The 22,582-nt window shown below is 38.8% G+C and overlaps 1 protein-coding gene across 1 annotated transcript in view; it reads left to right on the forward strand.

Annotated features, from left to right (window-relative positions):
* Nucleotides 1–18,104, forward strand: part of RORB (RAR related orphan receptor B) — a 132,987-nt gene extending 114,883 nt beyond the window's left edge. Inside the window, exons 5-10 of the mRNA XM_058044446.1 lie at nucleotides 4,501–4,622; nucleotides 5,846–5,978; nucleotides 7,914–8,021; nucleotides 9,124–9,234; nucleotides 13,241–13,353; nucleotides 13,844–18,104. Coding sequence (XP_057900429.1) covers nucleotides 4,501–4,622; nucleotides 5,846–5,978; nucleotides 7,914–8,021; nucleotides 9,124–9,234; nucleotides 13,241–13,353; nucleotides 13,844–13,999 — 743 coding nt within the window. The 3' untranslated portion in view covers nucleotides 14,000–18,104. The remainder of the gene's footprint in view (nucleotides 1–4,500; nucleotides 4,623–5,845; nucleotides 5,979–7,913; nucleotides 8,022–9,123; nucleotides 9,235–13,240; nucleotides 13,354–13,843) is intronic.
* The last annotated feature ends 4,478 nt before the right edge of the window (nucleotides 18,105–22,582 follow it).

Here is a 22,582-nt window from a genome sequence, read left to right on the forward strand (position 1 = left end):
CCCAGTGGCTGGTGACCAGTGACAGTGACCAGAGCAGTCCCTGTGACCTGACCAGGGACCAGGGATGTTACCCACCCCAACACCAGGGACAGAAGGGTCCAGGGGAGGGGCAGGTGATGTTTGATGCATCTGAAGGCATCCAGGTTTGTTGCACTAACTTCTCTGCATAGCTCACTTCACTGGGCAGTCCTCACAGAATTGTCTCTTGATTCTGTCTTCTGTTTTAGGTAGGCCAGGACAAATGTAAAAACCATTCTTTTCCTGAAACAGCGTGGATCTCTTGTGGTCCTCTTCAGCTTCATGATGTACAATTTTCAGTTTTTCCTGGAAATCTCCTACTATACATTGAACTTTTCTATATTTTTAACTGCTGCATTGTAAATTCCAATTAAATAACCTACCCATTGGTCTGGCACCTCTCAAGACCTCACCAGGCCCTGCTATAGGAAGGGCAGCATGCCCTGTGCTGCGTGGAGTGGGACCAGCCTGACCTCTCAGGTGTCTGCTCTCTAGCCATGCCAAAAAAACCATCTGGATTTCCTTGTCCTCTAAGAACTGATGAGGCTTTACAGCTAGAGTAGTGGGCCATTATAGAAAACCAGTCAGAGACGTGCAGGACAGTAATGAAATGTAAGTGGACACCCCATAATGTATTTTGTTTGAGTGTTTCTGGTTTTTGAAACTGTTGGTAACAATTATTGGCAATTTCCTTGATTGAGTATGTCGTTTCTGGTTTATCTCTCTGGAAGCAAGTGCTTCTTTCTAGATTTTTTTTCAATGAAGCAGAGCATTTTTAGAAAAAGTGTTTGCTTTTCAAGAAAAAATGTCAAGTTAGCAATACTAAGAAAACCTAAGATATAGAATGAACCTGCCTAATACAAATGCTTCCCATCCCAGTGTATACCAGAGTTTGGATACTGGGAACATTATTTTCTGTGGACCGTGCTTCCCAGACAGAGTAGATCTGCTAGGATATGCTGTGATTTTCATGTATCAAGTGATCAAGTGATCCAGATAGGAGACTTAGCCCCAATGTAATAAAGCCAGTAGGTGGGCAAACGGGGAGGAGTAAAGCACCTAGTCTACATTTGTGTTTACCTATGTGGCAGATAGATAAGCTTTACAAATCCTGCCATTTACAGGCTGGTGGTGTACTGTTGTCCTGGCTCAGGAATTCTTTCCATTAGAAATACTAATTTTCACTCAATAGTTGGAGCAGTTGGTCCTTAGAAAATAAGACGTTGCAGACTTAGATTCTCACACCCATGTGGCCAGAATAATCTCTTCTGCTTTCCCTTTCATATAGCAAACCTGCTGTAACTTATGTAAAATGGGAACTGACAATATTTCAAGTAGAAATGCAGTTCACATTGAAGTCTCAAGAACAGAGTTGTCTTTTGTAGTTCCTGGAGTTCATCCAAACAGGATTTCTAGTTGTGTACATGCAGTTACCCAGTGATAGGGGACCCTTGAAATCTACGGCCCAAGATTTTTGAAAACAAAATCTACTGAAAGTCAAGACTTGATATGTGAAGTAATTGCAGTGGACTCCTCTAGCCTGGACAACATAGCTATTTATTAGATTATCACCCCTGCTGGGTACCTCCATAGGCTTTGGACCTCTGCATCAGGGCAGTATCTCTCTTCCTGTTGTGTATAGATATTGTCCTGTTTTCCCCATTGTCCATTTTTTCTCGTTCTATTAGAGAACTAACCTGTTGAACTTGGTGGTCAGCTTATTTCAGAGCTGCCAGGTCTCCCAGAAATTCATATATTTTGGGTACAGGAGTGTACCTATGATAGGACATGTTTACATCACATGTCATTTATATTGTTGCCAGTGGTTTAGGAATGTCATTCTCCTTGGGATTTGCCAAGATGTGCACTGACTCCAACTTTATTAGCAAAACTATGCTAAAATCTGAAAATGTTGGGCAAAAACAAATGCTATGGTGTGTGGAACTCATTAAGAGTGACATTCTTTGCTCTGCCTTTGTTGGATCTTCTGTTCCTGGACCATCTGAGAAGCCAAGACAGGGGTTTTCTTCTTTTACTTTTTACATCATGTCAGCTCTGCCACCCAGCTGCAGGCTATATTTGCATAAAGCTCCTTCCAGGGGCTCCAGCAGGGAGGCTCAGCAGGCAGGCTGCTGTGCTGAATGAGCATTTCCCTTCTCCTCAGAGAGCCCGTGTACCCTTTCCATCGCGCACTCAGCCTCGCCTAGCCTGCGGCACAAGGGTTTCAGGTCTGTCTTGCACCTGATTCCTCTCTGGATGTCAGCAGTCAGAGCTGCTGCGTGCTGCGATTGCCCCAGGCCTTTGCACATCTAAATGGGTTTTAATGTCAGCTCAGCATAAGCATAAGTGTGTAAGGAAAAGATGCATGGGGTACAACAGAGGATGCCATCCCTAGAAAGCTCTGCAGAGCTTCTCAGCTCTTCATTCCTCAGGTAAATACATAAATACTAGGAAAAGGAGAGGAGCTGAGGAGCTTTGCAGCCATGTAGAACTGTTAATGGAATAAATTTTGAAGTCAGTGAAAAAAAAAAGGTCCTGTTTTCAGAATGTTGACATCAGGTCACTTTATCTGATTAGAAATCTGTCTACGCAGTAATATGGAATTATGTGAGACATTTATTGTAAGAGAGATGCCCATTTATCTTCAAGATTTTTATTATAAAATGCAACACCTTTTGATTATAAAATGCAACACCTCAAAGGTTAAGACTTCCATCTAACCTTCTATAAAAGAACAATGGGTAGATCACTCTGTTAATAAGCATTCTTAGTTATCTATAGGCTGGAGTCAAGTCTTCCATTAGGAAACCTAAAGATAGTGTTGACCTATAAAAGGACACCTGCGCAAATTCAATTAAGCAGGTTTTATTTTTCCTATGCAAACCTACAGCATTTTATCTTCAGCACCTTTCTACTGAGTCGCAGTTTATTAACTGTGAGTAGCACAGGCATCTCTCCTTCAAATAGCTCTCCTCCAGCAGTGTTTACAGGGAACATGCACTTCTGCATTCTTTTTTCGGCTTCTCTTTTTGCTGGTGTTTCTAAGTTCAGTCAGTTCAGGCCAAAGAGGCAGATTTATTTTGGAACTCCAGGCTCCAGATCCCTACACTCTACACAAACTGTTGAGGATCTGAACAAGTGAGCAATGGTATACCTAGGTCTTTCTATTTCCCATGCTCAGGTTTGGCTAATGCATTTTCAATGCCCTTTTCTCTTTTTTGACAAATGTTTTCTGTGCAATGCTGGTTCTACTACAAGAGCTTCAGCTCACTTCTGTGGCTTCAACTTTGTTCCTTTGTTTGGCTTAAGCAAAGTTTCCAGGCTGAAGCAATGAGTTTCATTAGATCTGTAGGACCCAAAGTTGCAAAATAGGAAATCATCAGTTTTCAGTAACGTGTTTTATCACAACATTTCAACTCCTAATGCTAATGAACTCATGCTGGAAGTTTTTTGTGAATTTTTTTTAATCCACTCAATTGGCTTTAAGGGCAAAGGTTTGCTTTAAAATACTTGTCAAAGAAGTTTACTCATAGTTTCAGTGAGTTTCCAGGGCAACATTGAATGCTTTCTTTTCTGCTTGTATCCTGCATTCCATGTTGTGAAGTAGTTTCTAAGGCTGCAATTTCAGGACAACTTTAAGGTAGCTTAGTGTTGTGTGTGAGATTTATGTCCTTCATTTCTCCTTCTAAACCCCAGGATACTAGTTTTAGCTTTTATCCCTTGCTAAAACCAGTCTGCCATGTTCTTGCTCATCAAATTCAATCAGAAAATGATCCAGCTTAAAATTAACTTGAGAAAAAAGAGACCTGTTTACTCTTCTTTTATGAGTCACGCAGTGTTCAATGTAATGCAAATGTTCATGGCAATTTCAAGCAGTGAGTCAATTTGAGAGACCGAAACAGCTCTGAAACATGCTGACCACTGAGTTCAGCAGATAAGTTCCTGTAGTAGAACTAGAAAGAAATGGACAGTTAGGAAAGAAAGCAAACACCCACACACAGCAGGAGGGGAGATACTGCCTTCATGCAGAGGTTGTGGCCTAAAGCCTGAAGGGGTACCCTGCTGGGTTCGTAATCAACAGCAGTGTTCCTTCTCTTCTCCAGGCTAGAAGAGTCCACCAGTTACTGAATAGGTTTGGGGCAGACAAAAGCAATTGGGTAAACAGGGTCTCCTAGTGAAATTTATTTAAACATATTAAATCACTTTCAGAATGAAGATTCTGTATAGTTTCACAAAAGTCATTGTTATTTTCATCTACAAATCCAATGTTTATCAAGATCATTTGGCTTTGGGTTGAATACTGAAACATTTTGCAATAATCAACTTCCACATTAAAAACAAATGAGAAAGGCAGCATTGAAAATAAAAGATTAATTTTCTTAAATGTGCATTTTCCAACACCTTCATTGTTTTCAACATTTTGCTGTTGCAGATCACTGTTCACTGTTTCATGCAAGCTATTTTTTATTCTCTTTTTCACAGATCGAATTGCACAGAATATCATTAAGTCTCATTTGGAGACATGTCAATATACAATGGAGGAATTACATCAGCTAGCGTGGCAGACCCACACATATGAAGAAATAAAGGTTTACCAGAGCAAGGTACAACCCTGTAATATGCGTTATCTTCTGCTTGAAATTGTTAACAGAGTAATTTATCTGGCAAGAATTTGTACAGGTCAAAATACACTTTTCACTATCTTTGGGGAACTAGTTACTGAGAGCAAAGCAGTGACACTTCATAAAAAGATGCAGCAGCTTTCCAGCATATTGGGCTCTTTGTAATGTTTTCTGTGCTTGTTGTTACAGATCTAAACCTCATGCACAAATTCGGTTAACTTCAATGTGATTATTATTGGATCCTCTATTGTAAGAATTTTAAGAAAATTAGCCAACATAAACCTCAATTCCTTTCCTAATTTTGAAAACACATTTGTTTTTTAAATTAATAACAAATACCTGTCACTTACAACAGTAGATAATAACAAGCTGAAAATACTCCTTAAATTGAAGCTTTTTAAGATTGGGTGGAAAAATTATCTCATTACACTACATTTTTTTCTGTTCCTGCAATTCTCAGGTCAAGTTCAGTCTATTTTCCCCTGTCACATCCCCAGATGTAGTAGAGTCAGCAGAAACCTCTGTGCCTCTTGCACTGGCTTCATTAGTGATGTGTCTTCAGTCAGACTTCAGTTGGCACATTAGCTGGTCATGTAAGACACAGGAGAGACTCCAGCTTGTTCTTTGAAATCTGAGAGGCTATGCAATATTAGCAGTAATAAAAACACACCACAGTTTGCAGAGCTGTGGCATGAAACTAGGAACATCTATTTATATTTACATGCATGTGTATGCAAGGAAAATGATTATCAGGAACTCCAAATTTTTATGTAATCTGTGTTCAGATACTTCAATTATATGTTTTAAGTATCAAACTAGGAAAAATAGTCTGTTGAACAAATTAATAGCATTGCACCACTTCTTGCCTAAGAGTGCTGTGGAATGTGTGCATTTTTTGTGCCATTATTTGTCTGTCCTGCACAAAAGCCAACATTAGAACCACACCTTAACACTGTGCGCTGCATTCTGCTCCTTTGAAGAGGCAACGCCAGAGTTCAGATGAGTGGGGCAATGGCTTGTGAAAACAGCCTTCTTTCTAGTGAGAAGTGCTGGGTACCTAGAGAAGAAGAGGGGCTGCTAGCTGTGCCTGGGTATGGGGTGGAGTGTGGGGAGTGCTGCTGTCTGCAAGGCCGCCTGAATTTCTTGATGCACTGATGTACCTGCTTGCTCACCACTTTGCTTTTCCGTGTGTGTTCTCCTGGAAGACGAGAGAAGCTCTGTGGCAGCAGTGTGCCATTCAGATCACCCATGCTATCCAGTATGTGGTGGAGTTTGCAAAGCGCATAACAGGCTTCATGGAGCTCTGCCAGAATGACCAAATTCTCCTTCTTAAGTCAGGTGGGTAAACACCAGAGGCTTGAGACTAGTTTAGCACCCAGCACCCTAGAAATATGCTCTCCTTTATTTTCCTGCAAATCATTTTGATTTTGAAGGAGCCCTAATTTCTGTCTGTTGCATTAAGTACATTAACCTTGCTGTATTTTTCCACCTTAATAATGTTACTGGCTTATGATTCCCTTCCCTCTACAGTCAGTTGTGGTTATTAAGTACACACACGCACACACGCAGACACACACAACCATTGCAAAAACTGCAGTCTTCAACATGACATGTGGTGGAAGGAGCCTGAAAATTGAGCTGGTTTAATCAGTCATCTGCCCCCCTGTAAAATCCCCACTTGTCATTAACGAAACGAAGGCAAGATCCCTGGGGCCTGCCTCTGTGGTCATCTTTAATCTTCTTAATGAGACTACAGAAATACACTACAGCCAGTGCACAGGAGGGAAAATTCCTGCTGGTGCCAGTTGGTTTCAGAATAAATGAGAGCAGATTACAGCAGTGTGCTCCAGCCATGCTCTCTCTGCATGCCAGGTTTGCATGTGTGTGCATAAGGGCAAGGGGAAAAGGACTTTCCTTTCATATCAAGGGACTCAGTAATTTCTGTCCTCCAAAAGAATCCTGACAAGATTTATCGTGACTGTGCAGTAACACTGCCAAGCCCAGAAGGACAAAATGGCACGACTAAGTGAGCCACAAGAACCATGACTGGTAATTAACTACATTTACCCTGTCATATCAGTTTCTTGCTCTGTCCATGTGTAAAAGCTAGGATGCTGTGTGAGGCAGCTTGTTAAAACTTAAAGTCCTTCTCTTTGAAGAGAGATCTCTTCACTAAGGCTGAAAGCCTGTGTGATTCAGCACTCCATACACAGAAATCACTGACTATTCTGAGTTGTAAGGGATCACTGAGGCCAGATTTTCTGTGAATAGCCCGAACAGAGATCAAACCCACAACCCCGGTGTTACTAATGCCAGACTCCCACCAACTGAGCTAACCTCAGTGGCAAAACCAGACTCACAGACTATTCTGAGGTGGAAGGGACCCAACAAGGAACATGGAGCCCAGCTCTCAAGTGGCCCACAGGGCAATCAAACCCGCAAGCTCGGCGTTGCGAGCACCCTGACTGTGTCTTGGTGAGGGACTAGGCTCTGATGATGGGCACAGCTGCAAAGGGAAGCAGTACAGAGACACAGGCAGCCTCCTAGAAAAAGGGTGTTATAGCACAAAAACTATTTTTTTTAAATCTTGTAGTAATTTGAAAATTCTGCAGATACCACTGTGCCCCCAGGAAATTTCATTTGACTGGCAAAGCTAACTACATAGGAAAAGTTTTATCTCCCTCTGCTGTTGGAAAACATTGCTAAGCTATAGCATATAAAAATATATGAGGTTTTATTTTCTCTTCTACTGTTAGTACTGACCAGGAGTTAGAAAATGAGGACTTTTCTCTCAAAAGCATGTATGCAGAAGAATCCTCAGATTCAGAGTTTATGTTACAGGAAATCTGAATTTAGTTAAGGGATGTTAAAATTCTTCCTTCCACTTTTCCAAATGCATATTTTTGCAGTTGGAAATTAGGAGTGAAAAAAGAAGTGTTTCTAATTTTCAGGATCAAGTATTTCAAACTGAAATTATTTGCCCAAGATCTAAATTCAGATTCAGTCCAGGCTGCTAATTTTCTGCAAAAGGTGAAAAAGTCAACCTATAGAAAAGGTGGTTAGACCGGACCAGAAATGACCCCTTTCTATACTCAAAGCAAACAGAAATACTGTTTGTCACCTTCATAGATGTATTATCTAAATGTCTTCAAAGATTGTCTGTGTCTTCTGGTGTTTTTAATGACTGATGACTTTGTAAATATCTTCTTGAGATTTCCTGTGCTCTGATAGCCAATAATACCTGGTACCTTTGCTCTTTTTTCTGTCTGCTAGGCTGCTTGGAAGTGGTTTTGGTGAGAATGTGCCGTGCCTTCAACCCACTTAACAATACTGTTCTGTTTGAAGGAAAGTATGGAGGGATGCAAATGTTTAAAGCTTTGGGTATGTTGCTCTTCTTTTTTTCCAACAAATTGCAATGAGCCACATAGCAAGAAAATTTGTCTTTATGAGAATTGTGATCCACAGTGGAAGTCTCCAGTAAATGTTGAATCCTCAAGTCTCCAAATGCCTAGGTTGAAACAGAAAAAGAAAAAAAGGATGACTCCATTAGCTGCTAGAAATGATAGGTGTTTTTTCTCTAATAAAAGAGCACAGCAAGGGGTTTTGGTTGGTTTTTTTTTTTTTTGCCTTCTGAAGTTTTGATGAGTCATGAGTTTATGGCAGGAGCCAAGCTCTTTATCTTCTCTGTTCAGTTATGTTTGATGTATCAAATCCCTCCCAATAATTGTGTCCTGCAGAAGGCAATTTTAGCCCAAGCAATGAGGAGACTAAAATAATGAACTGGTACAACTTGCTGAAAATACTGTTTTGCCTAAAACTTTTAAGTAAGCTCATTTAGATTCATGTACTGAAAAAATTACTTGGTTTCTCAACATGATATTTAGTGCTACCTGAAATGTTAATAGTGAAATGTTGGTGTTTTGTCCATCCATCAGACTGATACTATCAGAAATTGATACAGGACCAAATTCAAAGAGAAATACTGCTTTAAAATGTCTATATTTATCATATTTTTTTTTCTTAGTGTGTATCATAAACATACTACTTTACAAGTTTAAAACATTTATGAATGTTTATTGGTTGATTTATTTTTATCTTTATGATGCTTTTGCAAATTTTCATAAACATTTGTACTGTTAATTAGTGAAATTATCTATGAATGTTATTTAGGGCTGGTCTTTCCTCCTCTTTAGGTTTAATAACTGTTTAGAAATACCAATTCATTCCTCAGAGCAAGGAAAACGAGTACTCTCTTCTAAGATGTCTGTGCAATTTTTGTACTTGATCCTAATTCTTGGTATTTTTTTTTGCTTCAATGTACATTTTAGTGCCATTTTCAGGTTCGGTGGAATTTCAGTAGTTAATAAAAAGCACTTGCTTTAGCAGTACAGAAATTCAAGAACAACTTTTTCTGAAACCAAAACAATCCCTGCAGATTAAAGAGCTGATTTCTAGCATTGGTTTTGTTCTCTTTGGTCTGCAGGTTCTGATGATCTGGTAAATGAAGCATTTGACTTTGCAAAGAATTTATGTTCCTTACAGCTGACTGAGGAGGAAATTGCCTTGTTTTCATCTGCTGTTCTGATATCACCAGGTAATTTTTCATTCCAAACACTGATTTTTTTTTTTTTTTTTGCTTTTTATCCACCTCTATTTCTACATACTTAAATAGCTGTTTAAGCTGCATCAAATAATGTTAACTAATGTATAAAGCAGTGGAAGAATGCCTGAATCACCCAAATATACCATCAGGAATTACATACACTTGAGGTAGATCCTAAGTGTAACAAACATGGAGCAGGACTGTGCAGACAAGAAATGCAGGCTGGCCTTCCTCCAGGCCATGTGAAAAGAAGCATGTTACTCAAGAGGTGCATATTTCTCTTAGCTTTTTCAGGGAGCAAAAAATCACCACCCTGAGTAGATTATATAGTCCATAACTATGACGGGCTTTTTTCTTGGGAATGAGAATGCAAAAATTGGTGATCACTCCTGTCTGAACTTAGTTCCAGGTGAGAGGTAGTGATTAGAAGTGCAACATGCTCTTTTTCATGTATTCATGTATCATAACTCTACATAGGCAAACATGCATTTAAGGGAGTGACGGCTGGCTGAACACAGACGAAGTCTGTTTTGTGATTTAAGCTGGCTCAGAAGGTGGATCTAGTATACAAGCTCACAGTCTAGTGTGGGATTTTTAAATATGCCTCAGGCAATATAGATACACATTTTCATCTAAGGCTAACCTCTTAAAATGCCTTACAAAAAAAACCACACCATGATATTTCAAACATTTTCTGCTGAAGACTTCTTCTAGGTCACCTTGTGCTTTTGCACATCTGTGTTTGGGGTTATGTTAGTCAGAATTAGACTATCACAGATGGTGTCAACACATTCATTCTCATCGCTAACAACACCTACTGAAAGGACTATACTCCTTTTCCTTTCACTTGGAGCAGTTCTTGACACTGTCTGCTCAGAAGTGAAGTAGTTGAACCAGTGACTCTTCATGGGGTTACACCAAAATATTGCACCTACAACCCTCCAAACATTGATGATTGCCACCTCAAAGGTGTCCCAGCTGTGTGCAGGCATGAGAGCTGCCTCTGCACCACCCCCCGGATGTCCTGACTTTGGATCAGCAATGTCCCAATGGGTCTCTGCCCAACCTTCCTCTCTGTCTGAAAAGATCAAAGATGGGTGGGTGGCAGAGGGTGCTAGCTGCTGGAATCAAAATTCTGATTAATTTCTGCAGTTCTGCATACATCCCTTTAGTTTGCAAGCCAGAGAATACATGAAACATCTCCCATTGTTTTAGCCAAAAAAAAAAAAAAAAAAAAAATTAAAAGGACCAAAAGTGTTTGGTGCATGCAGACTGTAGTGTGTGAGCATGTGTAACTAGTCCTAAGACACAGCAAGAAGGAAATTATGGGCTGCAGGAACAAGTGCATGGGTGAAAGCAATCTTCCTTCCAAAAAAAACCTGTAAACCTCGATTGCCTAAAAAACTCCCCTTTCAGCTAGGCTGCTACATTTGAGGTGGGAAGACAGAGAAAATAGTCCAGAATGAACGGATACTAAAATATGCCATTTATTTTCTTACAAAAACAATAATAGTAAACAATAGAGAAAGAAATATTTCCTTCCACACTTGAAGGTCCAGTTCCTTCACAATAAAGAGTTTCATCATGGGAACAAATTAAAAAATTTAAAAATAAAGCACTGCTTCACAGAAGTCCCTGCACCAGTCCTTTCATCGACTAATACAAGCGTACAAAGATTCCATATAGGAAGTACTCGTATTCAGGTTTCTTTTCTGCAGAAGTCGCCACCTGAAAGGTGATTCTTGCAGCCTTCATCTCAGTGTTTAGGCCCCTTACAGAAACCAGAGCAGTCCACTGGAGTAAGGGCACCTGAGAGGGGTGTCCATGAGTAAAATCCATCAGTAGTCTTGCAAATGTTGCAAAGGCCGGTGTCTCATCCACCTAATTCAGAGCAGAAATCCAGATTTTCCATTTCATGATCAACATGACCACACTGCTTGAAGGTGATTCTCTAGATTGACTTGTGATTTCAAAAGCTGAAATGTTGTACAAATCCAGTAAAGGCTGCAGAGGCATCTCCACCTTCGAACATACAAAAGAGGCACGTGGTAAGACAGGAACATGGCTGCTCCCTTGTGCCAGTCTGTCTCCTGAGACTTTGACTTGGCATTTTCCTTCTTCCCACCTTCCTTTTGGCAAAAGCAGATCTTGTCTGTTTCTGAGCTGTCTCTCATCTTCTTTCCTACACTGTTCTCTAGCCTAGTGGACAGCATACTTTTTGAAGATGGAGAAGTTCAAAACCCAAGAGGAAAAGTACACTACACTGCTTCTTGTGTCCTTTAAAGGTGGTCACCGATCTATTGACTTTTTCTTGCACTTCTGTGAATATAGCTAGTTACCTCTGAAATTCCAGCCAAATTTACAGATGGTGTTCAGGTGGTAGAAACCACATTTTGGGAGACAAAGTTAGCATCTGTTAAAAATTTTTACCTGGCTCTTGTAATGAGTTTAAGAACTCTTGTGTAAAATACGGCATGCTTCATGACAGGTGAGTGATGAACCTGTTCTTTAACCACCTCAGTCTATTTTTAAACTTATTCTTGTGAAGAAAGGTAGACCTTTAGGGACTGGTCTGTATGTTTCTAGCTCCAGTCTGCCACAATAGGCATTAATTTAACACTATTTAAAGACCAGGTTTTGCAGTAGCATAAAGTTTAGTACCTAACTTCTGAAGTCTAAACATACCTTATTGTGTAGAAAGTGCATATGTTCTCAGCTAATTCTATTTCCATGGCCACTGATGGCACAGGATCCCTTGGCTTACCTTCAGGGAACACAGTTCTCTAACGTTTACAAAATACTGTTTTCTTTTCCTGATCATCTCTTAAGTAGCCGAGGTTTGGTTTTTTCCCTTTTCGAAGTACTTGGCAACCAACTCTTTTCATGCCCCTCTCCCCAGAGACAGTCAGACAAACGGCAGAGTTGTGCTATTCCTGTGATAAAATGTCATTCGGTTCCAGCCTGTGTGGCGTGTGTGTTCATTGAAAAGGTTAAATTAATTCATTTTTGTGACTTATTTTAATGATGGGGAATGGATGAAAGAAAAGTGAAAGGGGTTTTTCCTGAATTGTTCAATTTGTACCTGAAGATTCATGCCTGTGGTAAAAGAAGTTTTCCTATTTCCCCTATGAAAGCTAAAATCTATACCCACTAATTGGTCTGGAGTGAGGGAGAAAAAAATAGTTTGCAGTGTGGGAAAACAGAAGGTTCAGTGGTGCACCAAGCACACTGCATTAATGGGTTTGGGTTGTCTTGGGGTCTGCTACTTTCTTCTCTTTGAGCTTTCTCCAGAACCTATGACTTGTGAAAATACAGACTGTAAGGAAAACCTCCTGCAAGTGGGATTTGAGTCCAGTAGCAGCCATATAGGTTTTAAAACAACTATGTAGCTGTTATTCTTCCAGATTATCTTGCATTTTGTGTTGTTTAAGAGAACATTTTAAAAAAATTAGAAACTTGCATTTTGCAATTCTTTTGAATTATTGAAAAGTTGTCATGAAGAAAGCCTTTTATTTTTAATTAGAATATATTTTTCTCAAAATATTAGCCTAGTAAATAATGAGATATAATAATGTTTGAATAATTATCTTATTTTCAAAGAATTGTTTTGATCAGCAAGTTTATTATTTATGTATTAAAACACTGAGATAACGTGACATGTTTTTCAGCCAGTATGAAATTAGAACACTGATTGTACCAACAGAGAATAATAAAATGTTGAGCCATGTTTCATTTCTATTCCCATCTTGATGCCTAGCATCCTGTTTTAAACAAATAGATGCAGAGCCAACACTGTTCCTGTATGTTTTGTATGTGTTAATTAAGTTCTCAGGTGATCCTTTAATGGGTTAAGACACTTTGCCTCTGAAACCATGATGGAGTCCTTCCCTGTGAGATTTATGATTCCTGTGGGTACTTGCCAGCACAGTACCCTGTATGCACCATGAGCATGCCCCACAACTGTGCATTCTTTAACTTTTATTTTCCTTTTTCTCAGATCGAGCCTGGTTAATAGAGCCAAGGAAGGTCCAGAAGCTTCAGGAAAAGATTTACTTTGCACTTCAACATGTTATTCAGAAGAACCACCTCGATGAGGAGACATTGACAAAGGTAAGTTCTTTAAACAGAACACCAAGCAGTCCTCAAGCATGACTCTTCTCTTTCTGCAGCCAGTTCTGTGTGTATTGCCACATTAATGTAAGCTAAAAGAAATGCACTGTGTTCTTGCCATGTGTAGAGGCTTGTCTGACTCTTGTCCCTGTTGCCTCTTACTCCATTTTTTGTTCAATATACCAATAATTTTAATTCATACCCTATAAAGAATGTGACTGCCTTAAAAATGTGCTCGTTGAGGCTATTCCTTGTCAGATGCATTTTTGGCCCTTGGCTAAAACTTTGGGGACAGCTGTTTCTAGGCTCTCACAGTAAGAACAATGTCTAGTCCTGTGGGCGGGTTTTGATGAGCTTAAAGTATCGCTTTCAGTTACTCAGCAAGAAGCTAACATAGTTCATTTTGGAAAGTGTAATTTATACAAAATATGCTTCCACCTTCTTCCTTTTCTTTTTTTTTTTTTTTTTTTTTTGCTTCAATGTCTTACAGTTAATAGCCAAGATACCAACAATTACTGCACTTTGCAACTTGCACGGAGAGAAACTGCAGGTATTTAAGCAATCTCATCCAGACATAGTGAACACACTGTTTCCTCCATTATACAAGGAGCTTTTCAATCCAGACTCAACCACTGGCTGCAAGTGAAGGGGATAATAGAATTTTCACTTAGTCATGGAATGCATCACTAGTAAGACAAAGAGAAATGTTTTCATGAAGAAATTATTAAAAATGTCACTACTGCAACACTAGGAATGTCCTGCACTTAATAGAATTATTTTTCACCGCTACAGTTTGAAGAATGTAAATATGCAACTCTGAGTGGGGATGTCTTTTTTCTCTTTTGTTTACTTTTCGTGTTGTTTTTTTTTTTTCATTTTTGAACTGACAATGAATATAAAAATGTAGGACACTGGGTGTTACCTTTTTTTTAATTTACTTTTATTGGGGGATGTTTTGGGAGACAACTGTTCCTAGAATTTTATTGTAGATATACATGATAATAGAGCAGTACTTTGCAGTATTACTCTTGCTGTTTATTGTTAAAATATAATTTAAGAAAATTCCACTTATTAGACTGCCTAGTTCTATGTTTTTAGATAGTTTAATGCATGTGGAAATCTGTAGCTGTCTTGGAAGTTATGTGCATATATGGAAGACACACACACTCACATATATATACATATATATGTGTATGTATGTACATACGTGTGTATGCATTATATGCATACATGCTGTAACTTAAAATCACATGCCTACATTTAAAGGATGCTCAACCCAGCTCTCATGTATTTCCCATTCTCCAAGTAATGTATTAGATTTACTTTGGGCAATCAAGATTTGCTTTGCCAGAGTTAAATTGTCAGCTGCCAATCTGTAATGACAGGATTACTTCTGAGATGTGCGTAATGTAGTGCATGCGTGCTGTGTGTAAATCAAACATCAGGAATGTATCAATGGTGCAAAAGCCTTGTCTGGATGGGTTTACTGAAAGGAGGAATAGGATTGGGGTTTTTTTCATTTTCTCACTGTTACAGGAGGATAACATATATAAAAGTAGGACCTGATCTCAGTAAAGTATCTGAAACATGGAGTAAAAATTTAGACAATCCCATATGTACATTTTTGTGATTTCACACAGGATTTTGTTTTATATATACTGGTTTGAAAAGTAGTTTCAAGTCTTGGTTTGTTTTTTGCTGAACTCATTAGAAAGATAGGTAGTAAGCTCAGTGAAAACCATGGAAAGCCTAAAATGTATCTCTGAAGGAAAGGAGGGAAGGAGGAAGAAAGTCAAAAGTGAGTGAAGTCCATGGTTACTACAAACAACAGTGTAATTGTCACTGTTTCTGACAGTCATCATCTAGATGGGACTGATGGTTTCCATTACACTCGTACATCTGTGTATGTTTTAAACACGTGCATATATGTATGTATATATCTGTATGTATATAACTGTATATATATATATGCATATATAGGATTTATTTTAAATGCATTTCAGGAGTGGAGCAAAGGGCTGGAGCTTTCTTATTGTCTGTCTCTGAACTGACTGTACATGCATTTGCTTGCAAAACCAAAGGCAAACACAGAGGGGAGTGGAAGGCAGCCATGGAATTAATCTTCTGGATTAATTAAGTTTAATCAGCAGTCATTATTAATGTATCTGCATTCTGCCAGTAGTACAAGACACAGATGGTTTAGCTTTGAAAGAAGGATTCAGTTTCTGCTACATCTCCCTTTACCACCACTTTTACCCATTGTGAACTTTTTCAGAGCAGTCTCCTCTGGGATACCAGCAAAGGGCATAGAGCAGAAATAAGAAGCAGCAGGCAGTAGAGAGGAAAGGAAGTGAAGCCAGGATCACAAGCAGATGTTCTTTATTTCAAACCATGCAGAAGCCAGTGCAAGGCAAGGGGAAGCACCCAGGACCTGCCTGTTTGCCAGGCTCATGGAGGGGCAGTGTCACAGGGAGCCCACAGGGACACAGGTGGCCCCTGAGGTGGGTGAAGAAAATCGGGTCTGTTGTAGTGATAATGCCTCAGGCAGCTCTGGTCTCAGGCTTCTCTCTTCTGCATGAGCAGATAATTCACAGGCTATTTCAAGTACTTTGAGAGCTCTCCCTTGCCTTCCATTGCAAGTTTGCATATGTATTTTGTGGCAGAATCAAGTCTTGAGAATATCACAATTTATTTGTTCTGTTTTAACAGTGCCAGAACAGGTACAAGAGTAGTTACAAACTCTCAGCTAATAAATGTTTCTGTGCAGGTCCATTACAACTTAGAAAAAAAAAATCTGTCCAGCAAATTTTGTTGTGAGAACTTTGTTGCAAATATGACATACTCTTCAAAATTTCTTAATGCTATATAGAACAGCAGTTACTAAAGTTACATTTTTACTCCAAATTCAGAACACATTTCTCTAGTGAGTACCTTGAAATGTCTTAGATTAAAATAATAAAGCATTTCTCTTGATGCTTCTTTATACCACTCTAACAGTAAGACTGACATTCCTTTACAAGGTGATTTACCTGTTTGCAGCCCTTTTTATAGGGCAAATCCAAGAAAAAGATCCCAAATTTCAAGTATGTGTATATGAAAACTTAATGTCTACATGTTATTTGTGTAGATTTATTGGGAGAAACATGGAGTCATACTGAACTCTAGAAGTGCTCAGTTTTAATTGCAGGGGATTCATGTTTTTCTTGATTTCCCACCACAAGAACACACACATATTGTTCGAAATATTTTATAAATTCATTTACAGTATATCAAAAGTATATATTTAGCCAACCCATAGAAATATAGAATAAGCGATAAATACTACTGTTCGTAGTGCTGCTTAATAAAGAGGTTTGTCATGTTTATAAATAGTCCTTCACAATTGTGTGTTACATCTTGAAAATGTTGTTTTCTTCTCTAATAAGCTAATTGCTCCTTGGGATTTTTGAATTACTACTCAGGCAAGATAACTAAATGGAGGTCACCAGCGAAAATGACACTAATCATTATCTGCAGGGCCTTTAATCTTTAAAACACTATTCTTATATCACTGCAATGTCATGACCTTTCCAATCAGTAATGATTATGATCACATTTTAAAGATGTGGAAATGAAAGAAAAAAGATTAAGTAACTTGTGAGAGACCACAAAGGTAGAAATATCCAGTTTAGAAATAAAAGTGAATTCTTGGCTTTTGTCCTAAAACTTCTAATACTCTGCCATACAAGATCTTCATTGTCATTGATAGGCAATAACATCTACCGAGATTTTCAATTATTGCCAAACAAATTTTTGTTACTATTAGTACAGGATTTGAGCAAATAGTGTTGTGGTTTACTTGGAAAATGAGAATTCATTTTCAAACACTATTTATTTATGGAACTGTGCTATGGTAACTGCAATTAGATTTTATTTAATTTTCTGTCACTTGGGCTTGGCCACATAGGTATAGTACCTCTTTTGCCCTTCTTTGACTGAGTGTGGAACAACGCATAATGATCACATGCCACAGGCTGGATTTTTGTGATTGGTTTTGCTAACACAGTCACTTACACTCAAAATTTCAAATTCTTGATATTGGGCTTCACATATTCAAGTTGTCCATAGACTTTTAAGGACAAAATAGCATGAATTTTAGTAAATAACTTAATAATTCATAATATTAGTTCTTCATTTTAGTTTTTTTGGCTTTCGGTAGTCTACGGTAAAACCTGAAACTTTTCAAATAAGTGTCTAAAACTAAAATTCGTCACATCTTCTTTCTATAATAACTAGATATGTTTGTTGATTTTTTTAGTGACAGACTTTTCAAATGAGACACGTTTTTTAATGATTGATTAACCTGGGACCTGTAACAAAAGGTTATTTGAAATCATATTTAAAGCATATATTTAAAGCATGTATTGAATCTACTACTACTAGCATTGCTCTCCAGTAATTCAGTCATATTATTCTAAATTACCTTTGGCATTGAGGAAGCAGATGTACAGTGTTCATTATACTATCACAAAGAATTCATTTTGCTGTAAGTATCTCTCTTGCCTACAACAGTTAGTTGTAAGATTCATATTTCCTTCTAATGGAAATTGCTAGAAAAGAAACATGGTATTAGAAGGCACCTCAGTTGAGAAAACCTGTTTCTGAAAGCAAAGTACAGTTTTTGATTGGCTTGTGAATGAACAGCATGAATGAATTGATTCCGCAAGTTTTCAGACCCTTAACTCTAACTAAATTCAACAAAAATTGAGGCATTTCAGCAAAGAAGGTGCTCAGCTGATAGCAAGACTGGGGCCCTTGGCATGGAGAGGTCCCACTTGAGCTCTATTGAGCAGAAGGCAGATGTTGCTCTCCTAAATGCTTTGACTTCAAGCTCCCTGTTGTTATTTCAGCTCAGTTTCGCAGGGCATGCATGGTCCTGTTGCACCTTGGGCACCAGTGCCAGGTTATGGTGCTGAGGTGGAGCAGCTGCCAGAGCTGCCCATGAAGATGAGCTTTGTTACGTGATTTTCTTTGTTCAGTTTCACTGTGGCAGCTGGTGTAGGGGTGTGTTTCCCTTTGGGACAGTTTGCAGGGTTTCTGATGTAACAACTTCTATACAAAGAGGATGCAAAGTGCTCCTCTGTGATAGCCTCCTGGCCTCCCTCTACTGGGCTGTACAAGCTTCTCTAAGACTGCAGCAGTCCCACAAACTGGTAAGGCAGTTTAGCTAGAGATGTGCAGCTGATAGCCTCTTTCCCTGTTGACTTTTTGACCCCTCTGAAGCTGTGTTTCAAATGTCATTTGAAAGGCTCCCCCAATCCTCCTCCTCCCTTCTCACTCTGCATTGATTGTGCTGTTTCCAGAAGAGCTAAGGTCCAGCCTGAAAGGTCATTCCTATTTTCAGTCATTGTCTTTTGGACATCCCAGGAATATAGCTCATAAGATCAAACTGAAACACAAATTTTTTTTTTGTCCAATCCATTATGTCTAAGGATGTGTGAAATGGAACCCTGAGACAGAGCAGCTTGCTTTTCCCTGGCCAATAAAATACTAATGTATTTACACCTACCAGCCTGTCCCAGCACCTTCTGCCTCCACTCTAGAAACTAAATCCCATCTCCATTAGGAACAGTGTGCTGGAGGCCCTGTCCTTGTCTTTACTTTTTAAGTTTCATGCTTCGTAAATGACAATCACTGCTCGATGCAAACGTTGCACTCTATGCCACTCAGGGATGTTTCATTACTGAAAATAACTATAAATATAACAGTGTCATACGGAAGAGAATGTTAGAGGCTTTGAAGGATGTGGGTTGAGCTGCTCAAGTGAACGTGACCCAGACAAGGCTTTCAAGCCAATGATTAGAAGTAACATTGGTATAAACTGAATTCACTGTCAGCATTTCCTCAGCTGGATCTGTCAGACTTTGCCTGTTGTTTCACAGTCAGCAGAGTCTACTGACCCATCGGCTCCTGATGTTAAGGTCCTTTTGGGAATAAAGTGTAAGCAAGCTTTGTATGGATTACTGAATTTAGACAACTGACAAAGTTGCAAAGTACTCAGTTTAGGTACCATTAATGTGAGCTCATATTCAGACTTGCTGCAGGTGTGTAAGAGGAAAGGTTAAGACATGGAATAAATATGTCAGCAATGATAAGAGCGCTGAGCTGGGACATGGAGAAGTGACTGTGAAGAACAAGTAGACATGAGCAAGTGGCTAACAGCTACCATTTTCTCTCAGGGATGCACAAAATCACAGCTAGCCCATGACTCTGTAGCAATACTTCTCCATGGTATGATTAGTTCCTTTCTCACATCAAGAAAACATTACCCCGTTTTATGCTAGTGAAAAGTACTCCCACCTCCTAGAGTTTTGAAATGTGCTTATCCCTAGCTTTACACCACAGGTTTTCTGTCATTACAAGAACACACACAGAAGGATAAATTGCAATGGATTACATTGCCAGTCATTAAGTTAATTCCATGTCTTCAACCAAGAGGTTTTCCTCAGCTCTGAATATGATCATTGCTCCTGTTATCACAATGAGTATGTGTGGCTTTTGACTCCTTCCATCCTTTGAACCCTCCCCACCTTGAAGACTGATGGACACTTCAGGAGTTAAGAGGCCAGCATCCCTATGCATCAGGATCATCACCATCATATTCTTTGCCAAGCATCCCATTGCAATTTTTTTTTTAATCCTTCAGGTTGCTAGAAGCCATGCCCAAGTGACTGAAGTTCTTGTTAGCATGATAGCTTCCCATTAAAAGGTTCAGTCTTTTGGTCAGAGGATCTGGCCTCTCTTTCCTTTTCCTTTCACTCCTAGCTCCTAGTGAACGAGGCTTGGAGTAGTAAATGACTCATCTCCATTCTTTCTCAAAGTTGATCAGTGCTTGCAACCTGCAAGGGAAGCTCCACCCAGGTGGTAGAAAGGAAGCTCCTTCCTCCTTTCCCTTCATGTTCTCCCTTAGCTGTGCTGTCCCTGCATGCATCGTCCCTGCACGTGTTGTCCCTGCACGACTGTGTGACAATGAGCCCAACACCCAGTAAGTTATCATCCCAGAAGCTGTTTGCCACTCTGGAAGCCACTTGTGCATGCAGTCTGCAGACAAGAGCCATGGTGAAAAGAAGAGGACTAAAACTTCCACAGTGGTAGCTCACAGATCAGTAACTCTCCTAAAAAGGCAGGCTGAACATCCTCTGGGAAAGCAGAAGTATTTCCTGGGTGTTACTGCAGGCAGCGAGGATAATACTGCTCACAGTGAGTTCAGTGACGTGATGTACAACATTTGCATAATTTCATCATCCTCACAGTTCAAGCACAGCACATAGGGAAAGTGAAAGAAAACAGCGTTGGATATAGCAGCAATAAGTAAATTGTAATTGTTTCTTTGTAACTGTACTTGCAGAAATTGTTTGCTTTGCATGTGGTCTTCTGTACAATAACATAAAGAAAAAATTCAACTAATGTAGATATCATGGTGATTTGCATATTTTTTTGATTTGTTGGATATAGCTGCTAATTTATGAATGAAGGTACTGCTGTTGAGAAATTTTTTTCTGCTTCAAGAAAATGCTGAGGTCCTTGTTTATGACTATACATGGACGGCAGTAAAGTATGTTCAATATAAGACTCTGTCTGGAGAGAATTTTAAAAAATGGCTCCTAGTTTTCAATATTAGGAACACATTTGCCCCTTATTTGGGCAACAGGAATGCAACTGCATTGAAACACAAGCAGGAGTAGATGGTTAACCACCAAGAACAGGAAAGAACAGGAAAGAACAGGAAAGAACAGGAAAGAACAGGCTTTACCTTGACAACTGCTTTGGATAAAACCAGCTTATTTGAAGGAAAAAAAAAAAAAAAAAAAAAAGCACTTATACTTGTCTTGATTAGACACGCAGCTTAATTAAGTCAAAGTAACTACATTAGGCTGTTGACTTTGGGGATTCAGATTCAGATGCACTACATTTGTGGTTTTTTTAACGTGTCACTTCAATGTCAGAATCAGGCAAAAAAGTTGTTTTGTTGTTAGTAAAAAAAGCTAATAATCATTTAACCCTACAGAGTGTGGACCACACATTCTCATGCAGTATATGGGGATTTATTCGTGCACTTATTTTTTAAAAAGCCACTGAGTAGCATAGCCAGTGAACTAGCCATGATAGTCTTTGCCTCTTGTGTGACTGCCATGTGACCTCTAGTACACGTTTGGAGCGGCTCTGTGATTGTACTTGTGGCAACAGATAAAGCACAACTGAACTCTAAGCTGTTATCAACACTCAGCTAAATCAAATACATTGGGTATTTTGAGATTTATGCTAATCGCTATAATTCCCATGTCAAATTAATTACTTCAGTTGTAATGAATGGACAATATAAAGAACATAGGAATCATAACAGCAACAAAATCCCTTATTTTACAGCTGCACTCTCTGCCTCATTTGATTAACACTAAAGAAGTTACTTAAAAACTAAACAAACAAAACAAGAAGAAAGAAACCTGAGTATGTATTGTAGAAATGTAGAAGACAAATAAAATATTTTTTCATATGTAATTACTTTTAATATATGCTTGTGGAAGGTCCAATACTATGTATGCTGTCTCTGTAATTTTTGCTGTAAATAACTCGGGACAGTGAATACACTGATTTTTTCTATGTCTCTGTTTAAACATAAGACTTTGTAATGTTGGATTTTTTTTAAAGAGGAAAAACATCAAAGAGCAAATTATGTACTTGCTTCCTGTAAGTGTAATGTACTCTTCAGTTTTTATGGAAACTGATTGTAATAGATAAAGCCTTTTGACCAGCCGTTGATATTTAGTGCATGCTTCTGTTCATAATTCGGAAAAAAGTGTTGGATTGTCAGAGAAATGTGATCCCAGGAAATCTGTACAGTGAGTACTATAATAATTCCTGCAGACTGCATTTGACTGATTTCAAGAAAAGCTGTTCAAGGAAATAATGCTTCCTTATAGCATATGGCTTTTATGAATCCTTCTGACATTACTTATATTAATAGAAACATTTCTCTCTTTCCAATGAGCAAAATATTTTTGTATGCCTTTAATTTCTTATTCAGATTTGAAGTCAGGTCACTCATTAGCTGTAATCTGAAGCCATAACTGATCTTCACCAAATGCACATTTTAAAGATCATAATGGAAAAAAGAAACTATGTCCAGTTTATCAACAGCTGTAATGTAATACAGGCAGGAGCATAAATAATTAGCAAAGTACTTAGATGC

Source organism: Melospiza georgiana, chromosome Z (genome assembly GCF_028018845.1).
Source record: "Melospiza georgiana isolate bMelGeo1 chromosome Z, bMelGeo1.pri, whole genome shotgun sequence".
Classification (NCBI taxonomy): Eukaryota; Metazoa; Chordata; class Aves; order Passeriformes; family Passerellidae; genus Melospiza; species Melospiza georgiana.